Source organism: Anabrus simplex, chromosome 12 (genome assembly GCF_040414725.1).
Source record: "Anabrus simplex isolate iqAnaSimp1 chromosome 12, ASM4041472v1, whole genome shotgun sequence".
NCBI classification, from domain to species: Eukaryota; Metazoa; Arthropoda; class Insecta; order Orthoptera; family Tettigoniidae; genus Anabrus; species Anabrus simplex.
The window spans coordinates 49897008-49920159 of record NC_090276.1 but is presented as its reverse complement, the minus strand read 5'-3'; the positions used below and the strand labels follow the sequence as shown (position 1 = coordinate 49920159).

Genomic DNA, 23152 nt, shown 5'->3' with positions numbered 1-23152 from the left:
GACAGACTTTTCTCAAGATTCAATATTCCTTTTTGCTTCAAAATAAATTTCAGTTATTTGTGTAAATATCATAAAGTGAAGCAATAAAAGTTGTGTTTTGTAAACTTCAACCTTGGTTACAACACAACTCTATGGCGACGAGGTAAACAAGCACACCACTACCATTCTTCGACCCCAGTTGCCAACTCTATGGCGACGAGGTAAAAAAGCACCAACCTACGATTCTTCGACCCCAGTTGCCAACTCTATGGCGACGCGGTAAAACAGCAGCAAACTACACGTCATCGGCCCCAATCGCCAACTCTCTAGTAACGAGGTAAACACGACACTACAATTCAACAGGCCCAGTTGTCAACTCTACGGCGACGTGCTATACAACAACGACACTCCAACCAGTTCTGACACACAGCTTACCTTACTCTTTCTTGCACGCATCTCGCAATGGCTACTGCGGAACAACTCGCTACGGTCTTCCAAGCCTTACAGCAGCAACAACAACAGTTTATGCAACAACAACAGGCAGCATTAATTCAGGCTATTCAAGCTATTTCTGTCTCTACACAGCCATCAGCTATTCCTCCGTTCTCTGCTTTTGATCCAGCTAAGGAAGAATGGTCAGTTTATTTAGCCCGCTTGCAACAGCATTTCATCTGCCATTCTGTCACTGATGATCAACGCCGCCGCGCACTATTTCTTAGTTCGGTTGGCAATGCTACGTGTGAATTACTACGTAAATTAAGTCCGGAAGAACACTTATCTGGGGTACCCTTCACACAGCTCTTGGCCCGTCTCACGGAACACTATGCTAAAGCTCCTCACATAGTGGCTGCTGGCTATAAATTTTTTCAGAGCAGAAAGCAACCCCATCAGACACATACTGAATGGATAACTGAATTGCGTGGTCTAGCTAAACCCTGCCAGTTCATCTGCTCCAAGGACGGTTGTGGTTCATCCTACACTGATTCTCTCATTCGGGACATGATAATATTACATACTCCTGAAGACAAAATACGTTTTGACGCTGTCAAGCAGAGTAACCCTTCTTTAGAAGATGTCCAGCGTATTGCTACGGTTTATGAGCTTACTACCAAGACTGCCGCAGCTATAGCTTCTCCACACGAAGTTGCACAAGTCTCGCCTCAGGCCCGCAAGTCCTCTGCTACAGTGAACCGTACGGATAAGGCGCTCTCCACCAAGCATTCTCGCCAGGTTCCCTCTAGTAATGCTACACGGAAGCCCAATTCTAAAAGCACCTCGAAACTCCTGCCTTCCTGCCGAGGTTGTTTCAAGCATCATGAACGTCGTGACTGTCGTTTTTTCAAAGCTACTTGTGAACGATGTAATAAACTTGGACACATTAAGACTGTCTGTCAAAGTTCGCTCCGCCCTGCTAAGACTACTGCAGCACGCCGGAAGCATATACCGCCCCGCCAAGACATGGAAGTTGATCAGATCAATCTTATTCTTCCCACAAAGGATGCTCACAAAATCATCATTCCTCTCTCATTCTCTGATCGATCTGTCGATTTTCAATTAGACACTGGATCTCCTGTCTCTATTATTAACCTGACTACCTACCACGACTTAGGTTCACCTTCATGCTCTCCAGCTGACATCCAGCTCGTGACATTTAACAAGAAGAAAATTGACATCAAAGGTCAAATCAAGCTTCAGGCTAGTTATAAAGGAATTCAGAAGGCCATTCCTCTTCTCGTAGTTAACAACTACACTGCATCAAACATTATGGGCATGGATCTATTTAACTTATTTGGTTTCCAGATACATGACAACATTAACGTCGTATCTACATTGCATCCTACTTCTGACGTTACCGCTCTCCTAGCGCAGTTTCCTGAAGTCTTCAACTCTCAGCTCGGAACAGCCAAAGACTATACAGCTCACATACAGCTGAAATCCGGAGCTAAGCCTCGCTTCCTCAAAGCACGGCCAGTACCCCTAGCACTTCAAGACCAGGTCACGAAAGAATTAGAAAGATGGATACAAACTGGAATTGTTGTACCAGTTACTTCTAGTCAATGGGCTACTCCACTCGTGGTAATCAAGAAACCTGATGGTAATATTCGACTTTGTGGCGATTTTCGATCTACAGTCAACGCACAACTCGACACAGATATCTTTCCTATTCCACGTCCAGAAGACTTATTCCGTCGTCTCTCTGGTGGACAATTCTTCTCTCGAGTTGATCTTAAAGAAGCTTATCTCCAGCTACTTTTAGACGAAGAATCAAAGAAATTTCTCACACTCAACACTCCTCTCGGACTGCTACAGCTCCAGCGGCTCCCATTCGGTGTTTCATCCTCAGCGGCTATTTTTCAGCGCTATTTGGCTCAACTCACCGCCTCCATTCCCGGTTGTGCTAACTACCTGGATGATATTATTGTTACTGGAAAAGATCATCAGGAACATCTAACCAATCTACGCCTCCTTCTCCAGAAATTGAAAGACAATGGCCTACGAGCGAATCTCGCTAAATGTACCTTCTTTCAGCCTCAAGTTCACTACCTAGGACATATACTTGATAAGAATGGAATTCGTCCTAGTACACAGAATGTCTCAGCGATAGTAAACATGCCAGCACCTCAGAACCTCAAGCAGCTTCAGTCCTTCATAGGCAAAGCGAACTATTATAATAAGTTCATTCCACGCTTCGCTACAGTGGCAGCTCCATTAAACGCTCTACGTAAAAAAGGTGTTAAGTTTCAGTGGACTCCGCAATGCCAACAGGCATGGAAAACAATCAACAACGCCTTAATTCAAGCTATACAACTCACTCATTTTCAGCCCGACAAGATCATCACGCTAGCTACTGACGCTTCAGACTACGGTGTCGGTGCCGTTCTCTCCCAGAAGGATCGTCATGGACAAGAACGCCCCATCGCCTTCGCTTCGAAAACACTTAATGACCATCAACGTCGATACTCACAGATAGAGAAAGAAGCTTTAGCCATCATCTTTGGTATTCGCCGTTTCAATGAATATCTCTATGGCAACCATTTCCTGATCATTACCGATCATAAGCCTCTCGTACACTTATTCCATCCTGGTAATAAGATCCCAGAGAATTCCCTCAGAAAGCTTCAAAGATGGTCCATGTTCCTTTCTGATTATTCCTATCAGATTGTATATCGAGCCACATCCCAGCATTGTAATGCTGATGCACTCTCCCGCTTACCCGTTGGTCCTGATACTGCCTTCGATTCTCAAGAATCTGAATGTCTTCAGTTGGACATAGAACTTGAAGATACTGTATCCAGTTTTCCTATTGATGCTACCTGCATAGCTAAAGCTACGGATAAGGACAGTACACTTGCTACTGTACGTACTTACATCCGCAACGGTTGGCCTCTTCAGAGCACACTTCCTGCCCACCTGGCACCTTATCATCGTATGCAGCATCGTCTCACGACTCGTGCCGGAGTTGTACTACTAGAAGCAGGCACCATCTTCCGAGTGGTTATCCCACTTAGCCTACAGAAACAAGTTCTCGAATTATTACACCAAAGCCATTGGGGTATCTCCAGAACAAAGCAACTCGCCCGTCAACACTGCTACTGGCCCGGTATTGATGCCGCCATCGAAAAGCTAATACGTCATTGTGAGCAATGTCAAACGAATCAGAACGCCCCGTCTTCTGATCTTGCTTCATGGCCTCCTGCTACTACTCCATGGGAACGAGTTCACATCGATTTCGCAGGTCCTTTCCTCAATTCCATGTGGTTAATAGTCATCGATTCACTGTCAAACTTTCCATATGTCGTGGATATGCATTCGACTACTACAACCCAAGCTACCATTCGTGCTCTCCAGAAAATCTTTACTACAGAAGGTTTACCGCAAGTACTCATTTCGGACAACGGACCTCAATTTACAGCTACTGCTTTTCAGAACTTTTGTACACATAATGGCATTCGTCATATCCTAGCACCACCTTTTCACCCTCAATCTAATGGTGAAGCTGAACGCTTCGTACAAACATTTAAAAGAAGTATGAAGAAAGCTGTCTCTTCAGGCTTAACTAAAGACCAAGCCTTGCTCCAACTCTTAAACAACTACAGAACTCTACCCGGCGCTGATAATATCACTCCTGCACAGAAGCTCCATGGACGACCTCACAGAACTTTACTTTCTCTGTTACAGCCTCTTCCGGCCCAGCATAAGACATCACCAACGAAGTTCTCCATCAACGACAAGGTCTACACCAGGACATTCAAATCCAACCCACTCTGGATACCTGGAGTCATCTGCAGATCTTTGGGTCATCGTCTATACGAGATACAGACTACGGAGAAACGTATCTGCCGCCATCAAGATCAGATACGTCTGCGCTACCGCCCCTGTCCAGCTATTGATGCTATTGCTAAACCTGATAAATCTATTGCTGAACGCGCTTTAGATCATTTAATAACAATAAGTTCCTTTCAGGACGAGACAGCGCCACTCCGCCCAGTTCCAGCTCCGGACAATACAACAGCGACATCAGCAGCTCCGCCCCAGCATCGCAGTCGCCGCCAGCGCCGCCGCCGTTTCACGCCGTACCGGCGTATTTAGGAGGGGAGGGTGTTGTATGTCCGGCGCTCCCTTTCTCGCTTCGCCGGCCAGCTGCACGCGCGCCTGTGTATCATTCTGCTAGCTTCGACGCGCAGCCCTCAGTGCGCGTGCCTGACCATCGAGTGTACTATAAATAGGAGCTCCCTGCCTGCTCACTCGCCCACTTGCCCCGGTGTCCAGCTCCAGAATACACCCTACGTCGAGCACGGAGGCTACTCCTCTTGAAAATGTGTTTCGACCAGGTGGACTGAATTTCTGGCAGCACGAGGTTTCACCTCTGGTCACCGCTCCCTTACCTGTTTCCGCTGCCCATGTTCCGTAATTCTTTTACAAGCCATTTTCATTCCCTAATTTATGCAAGCTCCCTTAGTTTCGCTAGGTGGAATTTCTTCAATCAATTGAACTTGCTTTTTAGGAATTCAGGCACTTCAACAAACAAGGACTCTCAAAGACATTCATGTTAGTGTGCCAGATAGTTCTCGACTATCAACGTGTCAATTCACAAAGACTATCTTTTCAAGATAGAAGTGTATATAAAAACTGTAAACCTGTACATATTGTATAAAGACAGACTTTTCTCAAGATTCAATATTCCTTTTTGCTTCAAAATAAATTTCAGTTATTTGTGTAAATATCATAAAGTGAAGCAATAAAAGTTGTGTTTTGTAAACTTCAACCTTGGTTACAACACTTCAAATGTTGAATATTTGGCTAAAATTGTTTTCTCAAAGTTCTAGTTTATTAAAAACAATTGTAATTTGACTTCTATGTTAAAACTTGAGTCGTAGTTATAGTTAAAACTTATTGGTGTCTTAAAATTAAAATCTTGGATCTGTTTGGAATTCAGCTTCTTGTTTTAATTTTGAGGCTTCCTAAAGTAATTTAATAGTTTTGGACAGTAAAATATTGAATTAGTTTCATTGAACTAGTCTTGTTTTTATGATCAGATTTTCCGTTGGTAGTAGTTTGTATTTATGAAGTATTTAGTCAAAAGGGACGTCAATCCAAAATCTTGAGGAGTTGATTTGTTTCATTCATAATATTTGAATGAGGGTGCGTCTGTAACAAAGGAAATTTACGCGAATAATGAATAATAAGGCACTTAGTCGAGCAGCTCGTCTCCTTTCTCCCAATTCTTCCAAGCCCAAACTTTGCAACATTTTTGTAATGCTGCTCTTTTGTCCGAAATCACCCAGCACAAATCGAGCTGCTTTTCTTTGGATTTTTTCCAGTTCTTGAATCAAGTAATCCTGGTGAGGGTCCCATACACTGGAACCATATTCTAGTTGGGGTCTTACCAGAGAATTAGGATATATGCCCTCTCCTTTACATCCTTACTACAATGCCTAAATACCCTCATAACCATGTGTGGAGATCTGTACCCTTTATTTACAATCATACTTATGTAATCACCCCAATGAAGATCTTTCTTTATATTAACACCTAGGTACTTACAATGATCCCCAAAAAGAACTTTCACCCCATCAATGCAGTAATTAAAACTGAGAGGACTTTTCCTATTTGTGAAACTTACAACCTGACTTTTAACCCTGTTTATCATCATACCATTGCTTACTGTCCATTGCACAGCATCTCTGGAATGAATATGCCCTTCTAAATCTTCCCACAAGTGTTCTACTGGATTATGTCGGTACTCTGGATGGGCCAGTCCAGTTGTAGAATACTACCGTATTTCTCCGAATCCAAGACGACCCTGAATACAAGATGACCCCCACTTTTTCCTTCAAAAAAATTAAATCAGGCTTAAAAAGTGCTTTGCAAAATCATATGAATACCTTTCTTGTACAGTACACTATTTTCAGACTATGTTTGTCTTCACGCCAATGCCAAACATTGCCTTTAGTTGTGCCGTTTTTTTTTTTTTTCTGGCTGCACAAATATTCTTTATTTTTGCAGGTTTAATAACCATTAACTTAAAATTGGCATCATAATATTCAAATTGGCATCATAATATTCAAGAGAAGCCATTGAAAATTTGCCAGCAATACAGTACCTGTTCCACGCGTCTCTACAATATGACAATCCATCAGCAAAATATTCCTGCTATCTATAAAACTGTTACTTTTACTCAGCGTCAGGTACAACTGGCTGCTGTTATATGCATGTCTCGCTTACCGGTTTTGGCCGACTTTAGCGGATAGCGATGTATAGGCCTAATAAAGATGCAGACATTGAAGCACATACCTCACAATTTCATCTTCGACTTCTTTAAAGTGTCCTTGTTGCAGGTCACTGAATACATTTTTTGTACAGTATGCATTTTTTTATCTTTTTCTTCGCGCTATCGCCGAATATTGGCTTTAGTTAGGCCTATGCCGTATTTTCTTGCAGCTGCACAATTATTCTTCATTTCTGTGTGTTTAATAACCATTAACTTAAAACTGGTACCATAATATTGACAAGAGCCCGTTGAAAAATTTTCATTTTCACCTGTTCCACGTATCTTTACAATATGACGATCCATCACGAAATTATTCCTGCTGTCTATAGAACTTAATTTTACTAAGCATCAGGTACAGTAGATGTGTTAAAACTCTGCCACTGAGTAGCCATGGCCTTTCTAAGAATTCGAAGGCTTGCATGGTTTTATGCCATTCTGCGGATTTGAAAAACGATTTTGTAGAGGCTAATCTCTTCACTATTTCCTGAGATCCAGTGATGTTACACAGTGGCACTGTACAACCAGTTGCCACGGCTAGCGATGTATAATAAAGAGGCGGGCGTTGATTCTCTACGAGTTTCTTGTGCGTGCGCGCGAGGCTTGCAAAGAAGCAGCGTGGTTACCGTGGTAGCTGCCAGCGGTGTTCATTACGGTTAGGTCGCGAATGCAAGATGACCCTTGATTTTTCACACGAGATTCTGAGAAAAAAGTTGTCTTGGATTCGGAGAAATACGGTAGTTATTGATGGACTGCAGTAAACACATTCATATGTTATATTTTGTTGTTCATATGAGAATGTACTGAGTGGATACTAATTGTGTGTTTATATCTTTCTAGCTGTGCTATGCCATAGCACCGCTGATACTGGTAGCCACAGTGGTGTTGTTCATCCAAGGCTGCCTCTTGTGGGACTCCAGAGTAAGCGCTGCACTGTCGCCAGATTGGGTGCACCTCACAGTACCCCAGACGTGGTTGGCGGCTTCAGTCTATGTTTACCACTCTCTCAACCTTGGGCGAGGAGGTCTCACCACCATCGGCAGTTTTAATAAGGAGCACACGAACCTTATCAGGTATAGCTTTATACCAGCCAAAGTATCCGTCATTCATCATCATCATCATCATCATCATCATCATCAGTTTTCCAATCTAGTTGCTAGGTGTGGTTTACAAGCTCTCTCCACTTCTCTCTGTCCATGTACCACTCTTCTCTCAAGACGACATCCCAACTGACTCCTCTTGTTCCTATGTCCTCTTTCACTTGGTCCAGCCATCTCTTCCTAGGTCTTCCTACCGGTTGTTTTCCGGTCACGACTGTGTGTAGCCATTGTTTTGCTGTCCTTCTATCGTCGATTCGTTTGACATGGCCAAACCATTTCAAACGGGCCCTTGTCACTTTTTCATTCACGGATGGGTACACACCAGCTTCCTCCCTTATTCTTTCATTCCTTACCCTGTCCCTTTCTGTCTTCTGTACCATAGTTCGTAGGAACTTCATTTCTGCGGCTTGTAGTTTGCTATCCACTTGTTGGGTTGTTGTGCAGGTTTCTAGGCCATATGTTATTTTGGGAGTGAAGTATGATTGGAATAGAATCTGCTTTGATCTTAAGGGAACTTGTTCGTTCCAGAGGAGGTTCCGAACTTGATGGTAAAACTGAGCTGATTTTTGAATGCGGTTGTTAATCTCATGCTGTATTCTGTTATCACTTGAAATGATGCACCTAAGATATTTATATTGGTCTATTGTTTCCAGCTGTGTACCTTCCAGCATTATTTTACCTTTCTTCTTCTGCCTGTTGACAGACAAAGTGACAGTTTTCGATTTATTTATTGTTAATCCGTGTGCTTTCAAATGTTCATCCCAGGTGTTCAGCCTCTCTTGGACTTCATTCTCTGTTTTTCTTAACATGTTCATGATTATATTTTTTGTCCAATCCTCGAGTTGTTCCCCAGATTCTGAGGCACATACGTCGACATGCCTCTTCCTGTCAGTGGTTTCTCATGACATACTCGCTTCTCTGTAGCCCTTTGCAGTTTCATATTGTTTTGTATACTTACTGATCTTGATTTGATATCTTCCTTCCAGTGTAAAACAAAGCCAAGTATCGGGTTCCGATATTCTAGGCCTTCGCATCTAATTTTCTTTTGACTGTGATATTAGGGCATACAATGTAAGGGGAGTCCTTCTTCCTATTTTCATTATGTTCCTTCATGACATTTTTTTCATTTCAATAGTAATCTTAACAGTTTTCCCTGCCAAATTGCGCTTATGATGATGTGCCTATTCACCTTAAGACATTCATGACATAAGCACGACCATCGCCAGTTAACACGGCCGAACAAAATTTCCATGTTAGCAATGCTCGGCATTAACATGAAGTGAGCCAACCTGTCTAAATTATGAATATCTATGTTATCATAGCTGGTACAGTACAATTTTATAAGACCTGAGTGAATGGAAATTGTATTATGTATAACTTTTGTTATGTAGTAGCTATTGACAAGGCTAAAAAAACATAGATATATGAGAATTTAATTTCAGGCCTTCCCCTAAACCACCCTTTCACCCAGCCTAAATAAAATTATTTATAGCCTAGATTATAGTGCCTCATTTCTTGATGTTGCATGCTGATTTTCATTCAATTCTGTTCTTTTATTCTCTCATGATGCACGTACAGACAGACAGACAGACAGACAGACAGACAGACAGACAGACAGACAGATCCCTCTGTAGGTGGGGGCAGTAGAACAACACCCACGGTATCCCCTGCCTTTCGTAAGAGGCGACTGAAAGGGGCCCCTGGGGCTCTTAACTCAGGAGCGTGGGTTGGCTATCATGGGGCCCTTAGCTGAGTCCTGGCATTGCTTCCACTTACTTGTGCCAGGCTCCTCACTTTCATCTATCCTATCCGACCTCCCTTGGTCAACTCTTGTTCTTTTCTGACCCCAACAGTATTAGATCACTCGAGGTCTAGGGAGTCTTTAATTTTCACGCCCTTTGTGGCCCTGATTTTCTTTGGCCGATATCTTCATTTTTCGAAGTGTTGGATCTCTCCCATTGTTTCTCTCTGCTTAGTGTTATATAGAGAATGGCTGCCTAGTAGTATTTCCTCTAAAACAATAATCACCACCACCACCAGACAGACAGAGATGATGGAAAATTAAAAATTGCATTTCCTTCTTACCATTTTTAAAATTCTGAGCAATGTACAGACAAAATTCTTATTTTATATATATATATAGATGGACACTCGAGTGAGACATGTAACCAAGGAATATGACCCATCATCATCATCATCATCATCACCATCACCATTTCTCCTTATCCGGATGCAGGCAGGATAGGGAAAAATGGTTCTTCTCCATTATGCTCTATCTTAACACCAGCCTCATCTATCAACACGTTCTCCCCCTATGGGTGGGGGGCAGTAGAATAACACCCATGGTATCCCCTGCCTGTTGTAAGAGGCGACTAAAAGAGGCCCAAGGGACTCTTAACTTGGGAGCATGGGTTGGCGTCCATGGAGCCCTGAGCTGAAGCCATGGAAAACGATCTTCAGGGCTGCCAGCAGTGGGGTTTGAACCCTTTATCTCTCAGATGCAAGCTCACAGCTGTGCGCCCCTAATCACATGGCCAACTCGCCCGGTGTTTCCTATTTTCACATCAGGCAAATACTGGGGCTGAACCTTAATTAAAGCCACGACTGCTTCCTTCCTTCTTTCTCGCTCCTAGTCCTTTCCTGTCTGACCATTGTGTGTCAGTGCGATGTAAAGCAAATTCTAAAAATAAAAATAAAAACACTAGGTCTATTCATCAAAGTATGGTATCCTCAACCTCTTTCTAATATCAATTGTAATTCCATAATTAGATGCTTATCAATAAAAAACTACAAAGTGCCAAATTTATGAAGATTAAGTTATTAATAAGAAACCTCTCTCTAAGGAAAAATTTATGGGATTTATTTCAGAGCATTAAATTATAACTTTAGCCACTATATTGATGATAAAATGAATACATTGAGAAACAAACAAAAATCACAATTTATGAAAGGTGCAAAGTCCTACAAACAATTCATACGTGCTATGTTCCATTAATTATTTCTTCTTCTTAGGATGTTGTCCCTCTACGAAGTTCGGCCATCCAATTTATTTACTTGCAAAACAGAGCTTGAGAGATTTCAATAGAAGTTACTCCATACCAAGGGCACAAGTCTTTAAGTCAGGAATTTTTCTGTCTCCCCACAATCATCCTTCAGTTTTTCCCTCGATGATGAGTTGGAGAAGTTGTTAATTATTTACAGATCTGCAAATAGAATTCTTTATATGTTCAAGATTGGCCAAATAGGGAATCATTGCCCTCAAGTAGCTGCCTCTGTGGATCAGCGGTAGAGTGTCGGCCTCCGGATCCCAAGATAGCGGGTTCAAACCCGGCAGAGGTAGTCGGATTTTTGAAGGGCGGAAAAAAGTCCATTCGACACTCCATGTCGTACGATGTTGGCATGTAAAAGACCTCTGGTGACACATTTGGTGTTTACCCGACAAAATTCATTAAATCTCAGCCATAGACGCCCAAAGAGAGTTTCGGTTTACTCGGTCTGCCACCTAGTGGGGGCCTAGAGTAAAACGGAACGTCAAAATTGACGAGCAGACAGCCAGATGGCGTCAAATTGAAATGTCTGCACACGGTAGCTGAGGCCATACGATTATTATTATTATTATTGCCCTCAAGTAATTCTTTTTTAGTATGGCATAGTGTGCATAGAAGAGCTGATTGTATAGATTTTATGTTTTTCCCTTTTTTAGTATGTTCACCTTACATCCAAAGTAAATCTCACTGTAGTAGGATTCTTTCCTGTGGACATGTGCTAAATGTAATGAATCATATGTGCTATGTTCCATTGATTATTTTGGAAATATTCAGATTTTTTAAATTGAAATTGAATATTCCATTGGCCACAGTTTGTATATTGAACAAATTTGCACCATCCATAGGATCTACTTTAAATGGGTTTACTACCTTAGCCTTGTCCATTATTTTATTTTATGTAGATCAGTGGTGGTTTTGGTGGTGTTTGTTTATTTAATTGCTTCCCACTTTATGGATTGCCATTATGACAGAGCATCCTGCCTCTGTGGATCAGTGGTATAGTGTCAGCCTCAGTGGTTTCTCTTATTAGTTATCAGCGTTTCTAGTCCATATGTTAACAATTGGCATGAAATACTGTTTATATAATGTTAATTTTGTTCTCTTGGGTACTTTGTCATCTCATAAAAGCTCTCTGACTTGATGATAATATGTTGTTAAATGTACTGATATTATTGGGTGTTCTTCTCCGAATTCAATTGTCCTGTTTATTTTTAGTTTCACTCTTTCATGCAATTATAAAATAGTGTTTTAAGCAATTAAAATTCATTTCAATTGAACTATACATATCATTTCATGCTCATACCTCTGTTCTATTTGCAGAATTTGAAGAAAATTAGCCTATTATTTCCAATGTGGCCCTTTAGCTCGTACAAGTTGGAAACTCCTCCTCTAAGGATTTCATCTCAGATGCTTGGATTCTGCTTTCATCATGTTTTGATGTTGTCCATGTGTCCGCCGCATATGTCAAAATTAGTGTGTAATACACAGAGTGCAGAATTTTCTTCCATTTCTCTGAAGTGTCCTGGTTCCACACTATACCTTCCTTCCTGGTGTTACTTTATTCCATTAAAATTTGAATCAGCACCACCATCGCCAGTTAATTTGTTATCATTACGATTAAACATCAATGGTGCATGCCACTAATGGATAAACCAATTCTTCATTTAGCTTTGTGTGTGTTTCAGAGATGTGGGTTTGCTGTGTCTTGTTCACTTCGCATGGGGAATAACTCTCTGGTTGACATTTGTCTGCTTCACCCTGGGCAATGGTTTGCAGCTTGAGCCCTACGCAGGACCTTGGTTGCTGTTTGTGAGCGTGGCTAAAGGATTGGCAGCTTTACCTCATGGGGTGCCCTTCGCCCTACTCACGTACTCTCTAGTCTTCATTTCAGGTCAGTGCTTTGTTCTATATTAGCTCATTTGCCTCGGATGTTACGGCAGAGTACCCAGAGAAATCCTGTCCCAAATCCGCTTTGTCCGGCACAAATCTCACATGGAGTGACTGGGATTTGAAGCACGGAATCCAGCGTGCTGCCGCTTGAGTCACGGAGGCAAAAATTATGTTAATATAAAAATATATTCTGTCTGAAAGAAGAAGTATTTCACTCATATTTTTGCATTGTATGTTGCATACCACCAGAATTTTGCACTTTAAAACATGATATACCTTCATTGAATAAGTAATTAAAACTAAAGTTATGGATGAATTCGGATCACATTTTTAGGTCCTTTTTTTTGTATATTTGTAGGTCTTTTGACAAGTTTCTTTTAGGCATTCTTTAGGTTTTCATCTTTCAAGCCATGCTAATGACAGATATGTTACTTACACCGCAGGTCTCAGTACTTTGGCAGGCAACATCTTGATGGTGATCTCTTCTGTTCTGGCCATCTTCCCACGGCTGCAGTCTCAGAGAAGTGCAGTGACAGCAACAACTTGCCTTGGGATCTTCCTTCTTGGCATCCCTCTCACTTCACAGGTAAGACTATCATTGGAAATGTAAAAAAGAAATAGTCTTCTTTCTTGTCATAAGTGGGATCATTGGCAAAAGAAGAATTCAAAGAACGTGAAGAACAGAAGATGATAGAAGAAGCAACAGAGAAGTGGTACAAGGTACTTAACACAAAACAGCCTCATTTCCCGAAAGATATACCAATGAATGTATGGGAAGACCATTTTAAAAAAGTCCTTCAAGCACGTGAAACACGGCCAAAAGTGATAAATGATATGGAGATGCATTTTGAACCTTTCACTCGAACAGAAATAGATAAAGCAATTAAGAACACTCAGAACAATAAAGCATGTGGACCAGATGGAATTTACTATGAACATATAAAAATCACGGCACCATACTTTTTAGACTTATGGAAGGACATCTTTAACGAATGCCTGAAACAAGGTACAGTGCCAAAAATCTGGCGGCAAGCCAAACTGAAGCTGTTGTATAAAGGTAAAGGAGATATTGAAGATCCGAATGCATACAGGGGCATAGCATTAGAATGTACGGCCTTCAAAATCCTAACGAGTCTCCTGAATAACCGCCTATACAAAATGATAGAGAAATTCATCCCTGAAGAGCAGTTCGGTTTCACCACGGGAAAATCGACTTTAGACGCTGTGAAATGTCTTATGGACGAAATTGAGGAAGCCTTGAGGAATCCGAGAGGAAAGCTCCATGTGACTTTTGTGGACTATACCAAGGCATTTGACCTCATAAGCAGATCCATAATAACAGGAAAGCTGGTAGGGTACATAGGGGAAAATTACATCACAAGAATATTATTAGGAATATTCTTGGGGATAACCTGGTACAGATAGACGACAGTGTTGACTGATCTAGACTGCTAGAACAGAAAAATGGCGTGCTACAAGGAGATCCACTTAGCCCATTATTGTTCAATATAGCCACGTCAGATATCACCAAATACATCAAAGCGGACGTCAAAATACTGATCTATGCTGACGATATGGCTCTTATGTCACCCGAGATAACAAAACTTCAAGAAGCCTTCGACCAACTGGAAAAGTGGGCCACCAGAAATGAACTGCAACTTAACGAAAAGAAAACCGTGGCAGTGACGTTCAGGAAAGGAGGCAGACCAACAGCCAATGACAAGATCACATACAAGAACGGGCCACTATCAATCGTCTCTTACTTTAAATACCTAGGGATCACCTTGCAGACATATAGTACTGTTTTCACGATACATGTCCAAGAAAGAATAACAGCTCCAACCTTAGCCATGACTGATATAAAAAACCTTCCTAAGATCTCGCTGGCAACCGCAATGGAAATATTCAAATTGAAAATTACTCCCGTAATAACATATGGTATGGCATTAATTTGGGAGTATCTTACCAAAAGCAATCTAGCAGATATAGAAAAAGTGAAAGCCAAATTCTTAAAAAAAGCTTTATGTGTATCAAAGTACACCCGATCGCGCCTGGTATATGTGGTGGCAAGAGAAACTTTTTTCATAGAAGATCTCCACCTACAACTGCAACTACCCTCTACACCGGCATACGAAAATTTGCTCATTGACCTTCAGAGAAAAAGGGAAGAAATATGGCTGGATTTCTACTCTACAGACGCTATGTTAAATAGCGAATGGAAAAAGCCCGGTTATCAGCTTAGACATGGAATGACGCGATTTGCTGTTCATGGATTTCACCACCGGTTATGTAGCAGAACCAACTACCATGAACCAAACGATTCACAGTGCTTCTGCAAATTGTGTGGCAAGGGCTGTGAAAGGTACCACGCAATGTCATGCAGGAAAAGATTGGTGTCACTGACTAAATTCTGCCTCGATGAAAATGAGAACTAAAATTATTTTCTTTGCACATTGTGAGAATCTTTACTATTAAATAAAAGCTAAGTTAACTCTTCTTTAGTTGCCCAAATATGCAAACTCCCTCTTCTACACTGACTGACAGAGCAAATGCAACACCAAGAAGGAGTGGTCAGAACTTTATGCCAATTGCAGGGTAGACTGACGTCACTGAGGTATGCTCATGATGTGAAATGCGCCGCTGTGCTGCGCACGTAGCGAACGATAAATGGGACACGGCGTTGGCGAATGGCCCACTTCGTACCGTGATTTCTCAGCCGACAGTCATTGTAGAACGTGTTGTCGTGTGCCACAGGACACGTGTATAGCTAAGAATGCCAGGCCGCCGTCAACGGAGGCATTTCCAGCAGACAGACGACTTTACGAGGGGTATGGTGATCGGGCTGAGAAGGGCAGGTTGGTCGCTTCGTCAAATCGCAGCCGATACCGATAGGGATGTGTCCACGGTGCAGCGCCTGTGGCGAAGATGGTTGGCGCAGGGACATGTGGCATGTGCGAGGGGTCCAGGCGCAGCCCGAGTGACGTCAGCACGCGAGGATCGGCGCATCCGCCGCAAAGCGGTGGCAGCCCCACACGCCACGTCAACCGCCATTCTTCAGCATGTGCAAGACACCCTGGCTGTTCCAATATCGACCAGAACAATTTCCCGTCAATTGGTTGAAGGAGGCCTGCACTCCCGGCGTCCGCTCAGAAGACTACCATTGACTCCACAGCATAGACGTGCACACCTGGCATGGTGCCGGGCTAGAGCGACTTGGATGAGGGAATGGCGGAACGTCGTGTTCTCCGATGAGTCACGCTTCTGTTCTGTCAGTGATAGTCACCGCAGACGAGTGTGGCGTCGGCGTGGAGAAAGGTCAAATCCGGCAGTAACTGTGGAGCGCCCTACCGCTAGACAACGCGGCATCATGGTTTGGGGCGCTATTGCGTATGATTCCACGTCACCTCTAGGGCGTATTCAAGGCACGTTAAATGCCCACCGCTACGTGCAGCATGTGCTGCGGCCGGTGGCACTTCTGTACCTTCAGGGGCTGCCCAATGCTCTGTTTCAGCAGGATAATGCCCGCCCACACACTGCTCGCATCTCCCAACAGGCTCTACGAGGTGTACAGATGCTTCCGTGGCCAGCGTACTCTCCGGATCTCTCACCAATCGAACACGTGTGGGATCTCATTGGACGCCGTTTGCAAACTCTGCCCCAGCCTCGTACGGACGACCAACTGTGGCAAATGGTTGACAGAGAATGGAGAACCATCCCTCAGGACACCATCCGCACTCTTATTGACTCTGTACCTCGACGTGTTTCTGCGTGCATCGCCGCTCGCGGTGGTCCTACATCCTACTGAGTCGATGCTGTGCGCATTGTGTAACGTGCATATCGGTTTGAAATAAACATCAATTATTCGTCCGTGCCGTCTCTGTTTTTTCCCCAACTTTCATCCCTTTCGAACCACTCCTTCTTGGTGTTGCATTTGCTCTGTCAGTCAGTGTAAAAGTTTTAAGTGAGAAAGCTTTCCAACTTGAGATTTGTAGTGCTTTTGGAGAATCACTCATACCTTCAGTTTATGTCGAGTGACCGGTTTAAGCACAGTGAATGGAACTTCTGATGAATGAAGCAAAGACCATGTTAATGCCAAACAGCCTCAATGAACTGACAGAGCCAAGCAGAGAAACAATAGATTACATGAACGATATCATTATTTAGGGCAGAAATACTGTCTTTTAGTACTGCCACTTAGCTTCGTTCTCAAGAATGATTATTTGCTTAAGATGGAAGTAGTATGGAGGTCAGCATCAAGGGGTTACATTTTCCTTGATATATTATTCCAATCCCTAATTCTTCTTCCTATAAATTAATATTTGCCCCAATTTGTCCTCTTGAAATTCAACTTTATCTACATATGACATTTCCTACTTTTAAAAACTCCATTCATGCTTATTGATCTACTAATTGCATTCCAACTCATCTCCTCGCTGACAGCTCTGAACATTCCACTTAGTTGAGGTGTTTATCTCCTTACTCCCAAGACTTCCCAGCCTAAAGTTTGCAACATTTTTGTAAAACTGCTGTTGTGTTGGAAATCTCCCAGAACAAATCATGCTGCTTTCCTTTGGATCTCTGCCAATTCTCGTATCATGTAATCCTGATGAGGATCCCATACACTGGAATCATTCTCTAGTTGAGGCCTTACCAAGAGATGCCCTCTCCTTTACATTCTTACTACAACCCCTAAATACACTCAGTCATACTAAGAGATCTGCAGCCTTTATTTACAGTCCTTTTTATGTGATTAACCCTTATATTATTACAGTATATTTGATTCATGTTTTTCATCCTTAACTTTTTCGTAGCTTACAAATTCTTCCTTCACCAGAATGAATACTCCCCCTCCTACCATTCCTGTTTGCAGATGATGTTATTCTGTAGAGTAATAAATAAGTTACAAGATTGTGAGCGACTGCAGGGTGACCTCGATAGTGTCATTCTACGTTATCTCTCTATTGACAGTTCAGAACATACTGCTTAGTCAAATGGCTTGTCTCTTTTGTTCAAAGTCTTCCCACCCTAAATTTTGAAACATTTTCCGTAATTCTATTCTTTTGTTGGAAATCTTGACTTGACTTATTTCCTTTAATTCCTGGGTGGAACATAGAGCCTCGACAAAATTTCTCCAGTTTGTTCTATCTGCTGCCAATGTTTTCACCTCTCCCCATGTCCTGTTAACTCCAGCTACCTCCATGTCTATGGTTCTCTTCCAGGTAATCCTTGGTCTGCGTTGGCTGACACTACCTTTTGGATTCCAGTTCAATGCCTATCTTGTGGTCTTCTCAGCGTGTGCCCAATTCATCTCCACTTTCTTCTTGTTATCTGCTGCTGTGTGGGACTTTGACATGTGGCCTCCCAAAGTTCTTTGTCCACCATATTCTCATAATGTACCTCAAGCAATGATTTATGAAAGTCTGTAAGCATGTGGTAATGTCTTTGGTCACTTTCTGGGTCTCACTTCCATACAGTAAAACAGGTTTAACATTTCAGCTGAATATCCTTAGCTTCATTTTTATGTGAATGTGAGGGGATCTCCATATTGGTTGTAACTGTGCAAAAGCTCCTTTGGCTTTATTTATACAACTCACCACATCCCTAAAAACACCTCCATTGTTGGAAATTGAACAGAATAAATTGAGCTGCTTTACTTTGGATTTTTTTTTCTAGTTCTCATATCAAGTAATCCTAGTGAGATCCCATACACTGGAACCATACTCTAATGGTGGTCTTACCAGAGACTAATATACCCTCTCCTTTACATCCTTACTATAACCCGAACATACCCTCATAACCATATGAAGAGATCTGTAACCTTCACTTACAACCTCGTTAATATGAATACCAAAATGAAGATCTTTCCTTATATTAACACCTAAGTACTTACAGTGATCCCCATAAGGAACTTTCGCCCCATCAACTCAGTAATTAAAACTGAGGGGACCTTTCCTATTAGTGAAATTAACAACCTGATTTTTTGCTCTGTTTATCATCATACCATTACCAGCTGTCCATCTCGCATCATTGTCGAGGTCTTTTTGCAGTCGCTCACAATCCTGTAACTTATTTATTACTCAATACAGTACTAGCTGTTACCTGCGGCTTCGCAGTATTCGTTCCTCCGTACTGCGCTAAGCCATTATCTGAAAATCCCTAAAGTATAAAAACTCACTGAAAAATTGAGTTTCTTTTCCCCAGAACCTCTTTGTAAACCATGTTTGTAATATTGAATATAGGTAACATTCTCGGCAAAAAATCTTATCTCTGATTCCAGTTGTTCATTCATATCATTTATTTATAAGAAAACATAAATGTTCTTTAATACTGCCTTGAGGAATTTCCCTTCTTAATGATTATAGGATCAGATAATTATCTGAGTTTTATTTTGTAGAAATATAGCTGCCCATTCAGTCACTCTTTTGTCTAGTCCAGTTGCACTCATTTTTGTCGGTAGTCTCCTATGATCTACCCTGTCAAAGACATCGAAACAAGGAAGTCCTAAACCAAGTCTATTGGAGTGGGTAGTCATATGTTTCCTTGAATAGCTTTGTTTTATGGTGTTCATGAATGGTTTTATTTCAGATAGGACTACATCTCTATTGGCTCCTGATACATTATGCCGTCAGCTGGGTTCCAGTGCTCCATGGTTTGTGTGTTGTTCTAGTCGTTGCGCTGTGCTACGGTCACGTGCAGTTTGTGGCAGATCTCGGCTACAGCAGCGGGATTTATCTCAAGGAATGGGTGGCACGCCACTTGATAGTAGTTTACTCATCACTACTACCTATTCTGTTACTGGTAAGCACCTTTCAGTATGTATAAGTAATGGAAAGGAACAATTTATGAAAGTCTGTAACCATGTGGTAATGTCTTTGAGTCACTTTCCATGTCTCACTTCCATACAGTAAAACAGGTTTAACATTTCAGTTGAATATTCTTAGCTTCATTTTTATGTGAATGTGAGGGGATCTCCATATTGGTCATAACTGCACAAAAGCTCCTTTGGCTTTATTTATATGACTCACTGCATCAATCACTCATATTTAGAAGGATCCATGAAATGGAACAAACAATAGGTTAAACGTAATGACTAGAGCCCGGATTATATCTAATTACATATTCTGTTCTCATATATGTAGCTACTTGAAAAGTTATGTCAGCGAATCACACTAAAAGGACCATTATTCCAGGGCTTTAGAGTTACATATTTTTACATATTTCGAGGCATAATAAATATTTTTATAAATATTACATATTTTAAATGATATGGTGCATTTGAAAGAAAACACTTCTTTTTTTCACTAATTTTACATGGATTTAAGTTTTTTAGTTAAACACTTAAAAATAGTTTAACACATTCGCGGCCGATGACGACACATATGCATCGTGACTCTACTTTCACTCAGTGCCGATATTAAAGCTCGTATTTCCGCCAATATGTATGTAAACAGACCTCTTATCTGTGCATTGTTAAGGTGTTATTAAACATATGCGCCATCCGGGCATCAGATCAATTGTTAGTTACAATCTCTGTAGCCATTACAATTCGGCATACAATTCAGTGATGTCAAGAGGGAACAGTGAAGTTTCAGAACCTTCTCACCGGAAGAAACGCCGTCTTAGCGGGATAAACAGACGATTTACAATTAATGATTATAGTCTGGAAGCTCTCCTGAACACTCGTGATAGTGACAGGTGATAGTGACGACAGTGATGACAGTATGAAAAGTGACTGTAGCCATCGGAGTGAGGATTTTAATCACGGATGTGTGTGTCGAGTGTCTACTCCAATTCTCACATTACAGAAGATGAGGAAGACGTAAATAATATCTCATGTCCAAATCTCCCGCCAAATAACATGGGCAATATTTCAGGAGTCATTTCTTGGAGTTCAGATTCGTCCTCAATGAAACAAATAAACTTTATTGGTCGGCCGGGAATTAAGGTTCCACTGCCAAGTGATGCGAAACCTATTATTTTTGCTTGCTTGCAGATGACAACTTGCTGGATAACACTGTAACTGAATGTAACGCATTTGCAGAAGAGTTATTTTTGCGAGGAAATGTCACTGAAAAGTAGCGCACTGTTAATAGTTACATTGTACAGCTTATGGAGTAATGTAAGTATACTGTACATTGTTCACACAGCAATAATAAGATTCTACTGCACAGTATTTTTGTGTGAAATGTTCAAAAACTTATTTTTCTGTTGTAAAGAAGTTCTACAATCGAATAAAACATTATTTTCCTCGTTCTACGTCATTACCAGTCATGACGCACATGCTGCGTCAAACGGCACCGAAGGCGAAAAGCTCATCAATAGTGCCGCTGACGCAGTGTGTGCATCATGGCTCGTATGCACATAAATAATACTGAAATAATTAAAATAATAATCTAAAATGCATAAGGACACAGAAATGAACTCCTTTAAACAAAAAAAAGTATTACGGTACCACGGTAATGGTTGCCGATATCTGAGCGGCTGCGAACGTGTTAAAAAGCCTGTACGTCTCTAACATCTAAAAATAATTGAATAATTTAAAGTGAGGTATTCTGTCAAACAATCGCATCCCTTAGCTATGTTGATGATGCAAGTCTCGGGTGTCTCTAGCTGTCTATCAATCCCCTTTGCCAGTCCTCGGTTTAAATGTCACATGTCAAAAGCGCCTCTCTCTCTCTTAATAATGACTTTCCTTGCTTGAGCAAGTCTACAATAAAATATTTCTTTGCCAGGCAATTTGAAATACACGCCAGTGACTTCATTTGAAGTCAAAAGGTCTTTTTCTATATATAAGAACATCCTAACAGACAGAAGACATTCGATGACCACAGAAAATTTGGAGAACTATTTCGTTACTAATTGTGCCCCCAAATGAAAATTAGAGTTTGAAAAACTTCTGCACTTTTTTTCGGTTTTGTTTCCTTTTCTGTGTACAAAGACAAAGTCACCTCCGTACAGGCCATGAAGGCCCTTGGAGGAGTGGAAGGTAAAAGCTTCCACCATTGTTAACCGCGGCACGTGATGGGGTAGAGTAGTTAGCTCTACACCCGGCCACCTTTGCCCCCAGGAATTAACCTGGTACTCATTTTTGGTGTAGGCTGAGTGAACCTCAGGGCCATATGCACCTCTGGAAGTGGAAATCTCGTTTCTTAAATTTTACGACTTCCTGATGGGGATTCGAACCCACGTCCTTATGGGCGAACCGAGCATGCCTTTACCGCCTCGGCCAGGCAGCCCCTTTTCGTGTACATGAATACATCAAATGAAGCTTAAACTGCTCCAATAATGAAGGTTTGAATTTAAGAATGGTTTTCCGTTGATCTATAGTAAGTGGTACTCTTGTTCATCAACAGAAGGCTCACTGAGTGCTAGCCTCCTGAGTGGAAGGCGACAACTTCATCTTAGCTCCAATTAACATATTTCTTGTTCAATCGTATTCCCGTTTTTGGCCAAGGGCAACTTGCACACACTCTACAGTGTGATGACAGTAGTGCCAGACCTGTAGTTTACATCCTTTCCAACAGAAAAAGTATGACCTAGGCCACCATAGTTCAATTGGTAGAGCAACCGATGCAAAATAGGGAGGTTGAGGGTTGGCATCCCACTGGTGTCTGGTTGGCCAGTTTTGTTATGTACTTAACATCTCTTCAACACTTACGTAACATGAAAGTCGATTTCGATTACAGTGTGGTCGTGAAAACTCACTGTTCATTAAAATATTGTTCATTGATATATTTTAGAAGGGGAACATGCCTTCTATGTGCCCGTTTTGAAAGTTAATATAAACTGCATGACGTCTGAACAAGTGTTCTAATATATATGTATAAGTATTGAATGGTGGAAAATATATGATATTCCATTTAAAAGAACAATTATTTTATTATTAAAAACCGTTAGAGTTACGAAAAAATGTATGATATTCCTTGTGGAAAATTTAATTTCATGGCGATGAGGTGCACTTCATTTTTCAATAGGGCCAACCTTTTACCCATTATTTTAGTTGATGTACGGCAAAAATTGCCCAAATTTGAGACATTCTCCTGTAAAACCCCCTCTAGTTCAAAATGGTGAAATATATCAAAATCAAAAGTATCCCAATTAATCAATCAATCAATCAATCAATCAATCAATCAATCAATCAATCAATCAATCAATCTATCTCTGCATTTCGGGCAGTCACCCAGGTGGCAGATTCTCTATCTGTTGTTTTCCTAGCCTTTCTTAAATGATTTCAATGAGATTGGAAATTTATTGAAGACCTCCCTTGGTAAGTTATTCCAATCCCTAACTCCCCTTCCTATAAACAAATATTTGCCCCAATTTGTCCTCCTGAATTCCAATTTTACCTTCATATTGTGATCTTTCCT

General features: G+C 41.4%; 2 protein-coding genes across 2 annotated transcripts in view; one reads left to right on the top strand and one right to left on the bottom strand.

Moving 5' to 3' along the window:
* Positions 1 to 23152, bottom strand: part of LOC136884136 (POC1 centriolar protein homolog A) — a 120448-nt gene that overhangs the window by 19904 nt on the left and 77392 nt on the right. The gene's annotated exons all lie outside the window — the stretch shown is intronic.
* LOC136884137 (sodium- and chloride-dependent GABA transporter 2-like) overlaps positions 1 to 23152 on the top strand; it is a 41416-nt gene that overhangs the window by 11254 nt on the left and 7010 nt on the right. The window contains exons 3-6 of the mRNA XM_067156177.2: positions 7589 to 7821; positions 12581 to 12786; positions 13229 to 13371; positions 19371 to 19583. Of these exons, the coding sequence (XP_067012278.2) occupies positions 7589 to 7821; positions 12581 to 12786; positions 13229 to 13371; positions 19371 to 19583 (795 nt within the window). The remainder of the gene's footprint in view (positions 1 to 7588; positions 7822 to 12580; positions 12787 to 13228; positions 13372 to 19370; positions 19584 to 23152) is intronic.